The sequence below is a fragment of the Hesperophylax consimilis genome, chromosome 21 (genome assembly GCF_061612785.1).
Source record: "Hesperophylax consimilis isolate HC1 chromosome 21, BYU_Hcon_1.0, whole genome shotgun sequence".
NCBI classification, from domain to species: Eukaryota; Metazoa; Arthropoda; class Insecta; order Trichoptera; family Limnephilidae; genus Hesperophylax; species Hesperophylax consimilis.
In genome coordinates this window covers 25,504,769-25,513,383 of record NC_142856.1, presented here as the reverse complement: position 1 = coordinate 25,513,383, position 8,615 = coordinate 25,504,769, and the positions used below count along the sequence as shown (strand labels likewise).

The 8,615-nt window shown below is 38.5% G+C and overlaps 1 protein-coding gene across 1 annotated transcript; it reads right to left on the bottom strand.

Moving 5' to 3' along the window:
- Positions 1-4,317: 4,317 nt before the first annotated feature.
- Positions 4,318-7,665, bottom strand: LOC149413792 (uncharacterized). Its single transcript, XM_089644467.1, has 3 exons — positions 7,545-7,665; positions 6,755-6,904; positions 4,318-6,461 (listed from the first exon to the last, which is right to left on the bottom strand). The coding sequence occupies exons 1-3, from the start codon at positions 7,663-7,665 to the stop codon at positions 5,281-5,283; spliced, it is 1,452 nt and encodes a 483-aa protein (XP_089500593.1). The 3' UTR covers positions 4,318-5,280.
- Between the last annotated feature and the right edge of the window lie 950 nt (positions 7,666-8,615).

Here is an 8,615-nt window from a genome sequence, read left to right as displayed (position 1 = left end):
GATTTGGCGAAAAACGTCAAAGGGCATAGAAAAACGAGAGGGTCAAAAACCCGAGCGACTTCACTGAGGATAGTGCGTTTAGTAAACTCGCGATCGAGGCATAAGACTTCGAATGAAAATGTATCATGTCGTGGCTCCCACTTTAATCCCAATACCTTGAGAATGTGAGAGTTATCAACATCCATGGACACCAAGTCATTGAGGCAGTATTCCGGAGGCAGATCGGCGAGTAATTCTGGTTTGTTACTAGCCCACTTCCGCAATTCGAATTGACCTCGTTTGAACAGCTCGATAACTTCGGTTTTCGTTTGTTGAGCTTGTTCCAAGCTGTTACAACCGGTGACGATGTCATCTATGTAAATATCCGAAGTTAGCACACGACGCGCTAGCAGTAAATCATAACCTTCATATTTGGTCAACTGTTTGACAGTACGACAGGCTAAGAATGGGGCGGAGGAGACACCATAGGTTACAGTGTTTAGTTGGTACTCTTGGATGGGTTCCGACGAATGAAAACGCAAAAATATTCTTTGGAAAGCACGATCTGGTTCTTGAACCAATATTTGGCGATACATTTGTCGTACATCAACAGTAAACACTACCGATGGTATACGGAATTTTAGCAAAAGCTCCAGCAGGTTCTTTTGAAGCTTTGGACCGATAAGCAAGGTATCATTTAACGAGGATCCGTTCACATCCGTCGCTGAGGCGTCGAAAACCACTCTTAACTTAGTGCTAGCGCTGCTTGGACGAAGAGTGCAATGATGAGGTATGTGATACTTTCCCTTGTGCAAATCTTTTCCAGGAACACGAGTCATGGGACCACTGTGTAAATAATCAGTCATGAAAGCAGAATATTGTTCACGTAAGGTTGGATTTGCTATGAGTTCGCGCTCGAGGGAATGGAATCTACGTAAAGCGATCTCACGCGACCCTGGAAAAGAGATATCCCTTCCCCTTTCTCGGAAAGGCAAGGATACGATGTATCTTCCCGAAGTGTCCCGTGAGTGGTCAGTGTAGTACATTTGTTCACAAAGTTGTTCCTCAGGAGTGAGGTGTGAAGACTGGGGAATGGTGTCTAACTCCCACAGTGGCTGGACCTCTTCGTGGAGCCGGTCTTCGTTAGTAACTATGAAAGAATTCGTTTCATGAGCAGTGTTCGAACCAACTGAACCTAGAAGAAGCCAACCAAATGCAGAATTGAAAGCTGATGGCTGACGTGGACCACCATTCAAATTACCAGGTCTCAGAAGAGAAGAGAAAACCTCAGCACCCAAAAGAAGATCAATCGGTCCCGGTTTGTGACAGTCAGGATCGGCAAGAGGCAAGTCTCTCAACTGATGCCACGATGACTTATCTAGACGAACAGTTGGCATGTTGCCGCAGATACTAGGCAGCGTAAGTGCCTTGATGTTGAAGAGAACCCGTCCCTTAACACCGATCTCTAATTGAATGATTCCTGACGTGGTTGCGGAAGATTGGCCTAAGCCGCTAACTCTCTGAGAACTGGCTTGACGAGGGATGCCTACGAGCTCCGCAGCACGATCGGTGATGAAGTGAGCTTGACTGCCCGAATCGATCAATGCGCGAAAGGTTTGGAAACGGCCGGATGAATCGCGAATTCCAACATTGGCGGTTGACAATAGTACTATGGACTTGTCTCCAAAGTCGGTGAGGACCTGAATTTTAGAGTCGGAAGAAGGCTCCTGGTCCGTAGACGTCGTGGAGTGTTGATACTGATCTTCCAAAGAAGCGTTTTCGTCTCGATGGAGCAAAGTATGATGTTTTTGCTGACATTTTTGACATGTAAACAAAGATTTACAATCTTTAAGATAATGAGAAGAATGAAGACAATTGAAACACCAACGGTGTGATTGAACAAACTGTAGGCGATCCTGAACTGACTTGAGTGCAAATACCTTGCACTTGGAAATGGAGTGGTCTTCCCCGCAACAGGAGCATTTCAGGTAAGTGGTGGAGTTCGAGGACCTATTTGTTTTAGGCTGTCCTTTCTTAAGATCGCAAAGAAGCGCTGAAGTGCGTTTTTTGGCAGCCTGATTAAAGTTCCGTGCAAGAGGTTTGTCAATAGTACTGCTATCGCGAGTCGAAAAATGTAAGTCTCGTACAAGAGCTTCGCATTTGTTATAAAGAAACTCTTTGAGTTTCAAATATGAAGGCAGGTCGGTAGGAGACTGCAGTTGTTCGAATGCGCATCTTGTAGGTGAATCTAATTTCGACAGAATTAAATAACAAAGCACGAAGTCCCAATTATCTATTGGGAGATCCAATTCTTTTAAAATTGTTAAATCCTCATTAAATACATCGAACACGCGACGAAATTCAAAAGGATCGGTAGGCGGAAAATTTAAATTTAGCATTTCCCGCCAACACGTAAATGCGAGTTCACGCGCGTTACGATAGCGCGCGATTAATCTTTGATATGCTTCAACGTAGTGAGCTCCTTGTACTGGAAATGTCCGAATTAACCCTAAAGCTTCTCCAGATAAACATGAGAACAAATACTGCATGCGTTCGATGTTGGATAAAGATTTGTTTTCATGAATCAGAGCGTTAAACATGTCGTAAAATTCGGGCCATTGCTTGACATTTCCAGAAAATATTGGAATTTTTATTTTTGGTAATTTAACGTTTGTGCACGCATTCGCGGTTTTACAATCGAGAGGCTGACTGGTTAACTCCTGGTAAATTTCGACAATTTGATAATACATCTCGTCAAAGGTTTCGCGAATTTTATCCTCATCAATTTCGTTTGTGTCATCTAAAGCTAATATTTCCGCGTGAGACGTTTCAAATTCAAGAACTATCTTTTCCAGAGTAGTATAATGCGCTAACAGTAAGTTGCACTTAGTTGCATCGTGCAAAGCGCTTTTTGCTATTTCATGTGTCTTGACTAACCTATTATTCGCTAATGTCCGTTTCCGGCGCAATGTTTGAATGGCTGGGGCCATGTTGAATAAACACGATTGGAAACGTACCCAACAACGAAACAAAATAAATGATAATAATTTAATCTATTATAATTATATGCGCGGTAGGTCGTAAATACTCAAGCGCTAGGTACCTACCTAATTACTGTTCGAATTGATTATTATTAAAAAATTTAAGAAACATTTTCGACTACCATAATACGGGCGTGTGTCTAGTGTGGTAGTCGAAAAGCATGTAAAAACTGTACACATTAATATTTCATGAATAAAAAAAATAAAAAAAAATAAAAAAAATAAAAATCCACAGCATTATCCGTTTTGGCATAGATAGATTATAATCTTAAAGTTCCCTAGTTTCGGCACCAAAAATGTTCGAAGAACGAACAGGGGTTGGAATAGCCGCCCTTTACAGGGCTATTCCACACAGATAAAGTATAAATTAATTATATGGCTTTGACAGGCGAATGCGGAAACACAATGCGTAACGTTACTTCACAATCAACTTACCGGTGAAATGATGGTGAAATCTGCATAAGCCTCATCTGTCAACACTGGAACGGGATTGTCGTTCGTTATCGCTCGTTATTTTAGATTAAATTGCGATAATAAATACGTATTATGATTATTCCGATAACACAACCGGGGATCGATATTTGACAGGACAAACGGTGTTCTTGCAACTGGCTCGGCTCACGGCTATCCGTCGTTTTAGCTGACTTGTGCGAACTTAAACTATACAGTTTAAATTCTGACGATACGATTGGTTATTACACAGCCTGTCAAAGGCAATCAGCGTTACGGAACAGGTCATAAGCTAGAAAAACTAGAATCTTTAGAAATTGCCCTAACTTTTTGCCCTTTTGTATCCATTGTAATTTCATAATAATTTAGAAATTAAAATATGTATTTAGTTTATATAATAAACATGTATCCCTTCAAAAAATAATTTTAAAAAAAGATTTATACAATAAATATATGAATCCCATGTATCAATAATTTAATAACGATTTGATAATAAAATTGTGTATTTCATAATTCTTGTAAGGTTTTCCCCTGAACAATATTAAAGTGACCTACAAACCCAAGGTAATTAGCCTTCTGGAATTACCAAAATGATTAGAAATTTGACAGTCTAAAACGACTTAGTGAGAAATGTACTTAATATAATTGATTGAAACCCTTGTGGACCATCCCCCTAAGTTCCAATTTGATATTTGTGGCACCAAATACAAATTAATAGATATATATATATATATTTTTTTTTTTTAATTTTGATTTATTAAATAATTAATCAATTTACAGTATAATAGTATTACAGAGTATAATAAATGTCAACGAAAATAATTCATACAATTAGTTTTCACTGCTATTGATTTATTAATGTTCCTCTTCTATAGAATACAAATTAAATGTTATAAACAGATTCCAAATATAACATTAACAATGTTAATAATCATTAACACATTTTGCTTTACTTTCAGAAGATGTTTTTAAAAATGATTATAAAAACAATATTTAAGTGAGCATAATAGGCCCATTTCAGTTTTCGGTACCATCAGTTACATTGCATCCGCTGTAATTAGCGAGACTTTGATAATGAATGTATATATCTGTTTGTGAGATCAGTTTCATCATTCAATATGCCAGTCTTGAGTTCACTCCGAGAGTCAGCCAATTGTTTGCGGTGTAGTAAAGTTTTATTGATTCGGGCTATTAAACCAGGATAGCTTTGACTGGATATTTATGATCTTTTTGCGAAATGTCGGTCGTTGAGTTCAGGTTTCACTAAACCGCGACCAATTGGCTGGAACCATCGTTCTTCAACACATCCATCGTTTCGTTCTCGTTGACCGTATTGTAATTTTTTCTTGGAAATTTAGATACACTTTTAATGTTCGAAGATGCACGAGCTGTGTGAGAGTCGGAGTTGCTTTCGAGAATATTGAATAAAATAAAGCTTTTAAACCTTAGCTTTACTAACCACTGTAACTTTTTTCGTGTGTACTTTTATTTTGCATTACATAGAGAATTTTGTTAGTATTTGTGTGGTTGAAATTTTCAATTAAAAATGTTGTCCGGAAACTCTGAGTCAGCATGTGGTTCGTTAGAAAACACTTTCGAGAATATTGATAGTTCCATGTGGAACATGAAAACTCATTTCCTGACTATTCTGTGAATTAAAACGTGACCTCAAATCTCCCTTTCGGGTACATGTATAGTTTCACTCGGAACAAGAAAAAGCCTTTTCTCCACTGTGAGTCAGAATGTGTCTCGTCAGATGGCTTTTTTGAGAAGATGCATAATTGCACTCAGAACATGAAAAAGGTTTTTCTCAACTGTGAGTCAGCATGTGTTTCGTCATATAAGGTTTTAGAGAACATGAATAGTTGCACTCGGAACATGAAAAAGGTTTTTCTCCTCTGTGACACAGCTTGTGGGTCGTCAGATGGCTCCTTCGAGAAAATGCATAATTGAACTCAGAACACGAAAAAGGTTTTTCTCCACTGTGAGTCCGAATGTGTGTCGTCAGATTGCTTTTTATAGAAGATGCATAGCTGCACTCAAAACACGAAAAAGGTTTTTCTCCACTGTGAGTCCGAATGTGTGTCGTCAGATTGCCTTTTGTAGAAGATGCATAGCTGCACTCAGAACACGAAAAAGGTTTTTCTCCTCTGTGAGTCAGCTTGTGGGTCGTCATTTGGCTCCTTCGAGAAAATGCATGATTGCACTCAGAACATGAAAAAGGTTTTTCTCCACTGTGAGTCCGAATGTGTGTCGTCAGATTGCTTTTTATAAAAGATGTAAAGCTGCACTCAGAACACGAAAAAGGTTTTTCTCTACTGTGAGTCAGAATGTGTTTCGTCAGATTGCTTTTTATAGAAGATGCATAGCTGCACTCAGAACACGAAAAAGGTTTTTCTCCACTGTGAGTCGGAATGTGTCTCGTCAGACTGCTTTTTAGAGAATACGAATTGTAGCACTCAGAACATGTAAAAGGTTTTTCTCCACTGTGATTCAGCTTGTGGGTCGTCAGCTGGCTCCTTCGAGAAGATGCATAGCTGCACTCAGAACACGAAAAAGGTTTTTCTCCACTGTGAGTCGGAATGTGTCTCGTCAGACTGCTTTTTAGAGAATACGAATTGTAACACTCAGAACATGTAAAAGGTTTTCCTCCACTGTGAGTCAGCTTGTGTCTCGACAGACTGCTTTTTAGAGAATACGAATTGTAGCACTCAGAACATGTAAAAGGTTTTTCTCCACTGTGAGTCAGCTTGTGGGTCGTCAGTTGGCTCTTTCGAGAAAATGCATAATTGCACTCAGAACATGAAAAAGGTTTTTCTCCACTGTGAGTCCGAATGTGTGTCGTCAGATTGCTTTTTATAGAAGATGCATAGCTGCACTCAGAACACGAAAATGGTTTTTCTCCACTGTGAGTCCGAATGTGTCTCTGCAGATTTTTTTTTTGAGAAGATGCATAATTGCACTCAGAACATGAAAAAGGTTTTTTTTTCACTGTGAGTCAGCATGTGGCTCCTCTGATTGCCCTTCAGAGAACATGAGTAGTTACATTCGGAACTTTTAAAATTCGACTTAACAATTGTTTTTGTTTTGTTTGTTGGTTGTTTTTGTTTTAATTGTTTTTCCGCAGGATGCATCTTCAGATCTATCGAAAAAAAAGAAATATGATTATTAAGGCTAAATACGACTTAATATATACACTAAGCGTAAGAAAGCACAGAAAAATAATTAAAATGTTAACAAAATAAAAAGTTAGAAATTATGGACAGAAAAGAAATTGTTTTTACCGGACTGGTAAATTCTTTCAACGCGTTCTAAGCATTCCCTTTTAACATCCGGCAGGTCTATGTCGATTTCCATACAAGAGAATCCCCCATCATTATCTTCTCGGCGTCCGAGTTCCGCCTTGACGGTAACAGTCTCCACATTAATGCAAACTATAAAACAACATGTACCTATATTGATAATCGATGTTAAACAACACAATTTTTTTTTCAAATTAAAATATTTACGATAAAAAATATCATTGATTAACCCTGCCGGAGTGAGAATTAGATGAAAAGAGTTCAAGGTTATTTTTAGAAAAAATAATAAGAATGACCCCAGATGTCCGCTTCAGGAAGGAACAGGCATTTGCTCCAAAACACCTTCAGTATGGAGTTGTTTTAAGTCAACGAAATGATAATGATAAAATCCAAGCGTGCGCAAGCAATTTGTTTTTTGATCGATACGTGATCGATACGTGGCACGTTCCAGAGTGGGAGATATTCTCGGAATCGCCTTGGTGTAATATAAACAATTCACAATTTAAACATTTATTGAAATGAAAAGATCTGAATAGCCAGCTACATTCCGCCTTTCACCTCCCTATATCCATCCCCTCCTTTCTACCTGTAGCCACCAACATATTATTACACCAAGAACTTGAGAGCAGTTGGTACACGTGTGGCGTTAACGAGCAAACTTTGTTCTGTCGCCATGGCAATCCACAATAGACTTAAAATAATAACATACAATTTATTTTACATAAGCAATGCAACTAACTGGCTGTCTGTGTACTCTCCGCATATCGCAAACATTCCTTCTTCACATCTGGGTGGTCGAAATCCATATACGTGCAGGGCATTTCACCTCCGCCTTCTTCCTGGGGCCCTGGTTCCGTCTTGATAGAAACAGTTTCTGGATTTACTAGATCCATGACACCGCTGTCGTAGGTTTTGGTAATTGGTACAAGCCCAATCAAATATATATATAAGTATCTGAAATAGAACACAGTTGTAATAGAACCCTATTTTAAATGAGCTTAATATTTTGTTTAGATGGAATATTCTGTCAAAACAATGATATCTTATGCGAAACTCATATTTGGAAATAGGAATACACATGTTGTGACTATCTTGACCTTGAAGTTGACATTTGAAATCTGTTGAAAGATCCTTTGTTAATCGTCGGATAAAAAACTATAACCATAAGTAAATTTAAAACGGTAAAGCTTTTATTAAGTCCGCTAATCCGCTAACTTAGTGAACCGATAACGGCCGCTACCAAAATGATTAGCGTGATTAATAAAATCATTAGTATTTACTAATAAAAGCATAAGTACTTACTAATAAATATCACAAATATGGGAAGATAAATTTAATTTTGTGGGTTCAACAGTGTAAGCGAGAAAGTAGAATTAGAGAGTAAAAACCGGGTGATGCCGCTGGCCAGGGGGGTATAACTCCGAGAAAAAAGTGGGTCAGAAAAAAGACACGGAAATCTCTATGGCTGACTTGTGACGTATATTTTCCACAAACCAGTGCGCACTTCATGCATGTTTATAGGCCGCTGTCATTGGCCGATTTTAGGCTAGCCAATGGGGTTGGCTCCGAATGAGAATTATATTGTCTATGGTCACGCCTTTTTTATAGTTTCTATCCTAGTCGAAGGTGAGTTTAATTAGAAAATTGAATATAACCGGACTTTCTCTTAGGAATGGTATATTTGATTTAAAGGTACGACAGCTTAAAAAGGTAAGTTTTTAGTTTACACCTGAATTCTGTTGGACTTGTTATGGATCTTAGTTCCGGAGGGAGTTTATTCCAAGCCTTCGGCCCAGATACTCCGAAAACGCGATCACCAAACTTAGTATTTGGCTTGCGCATA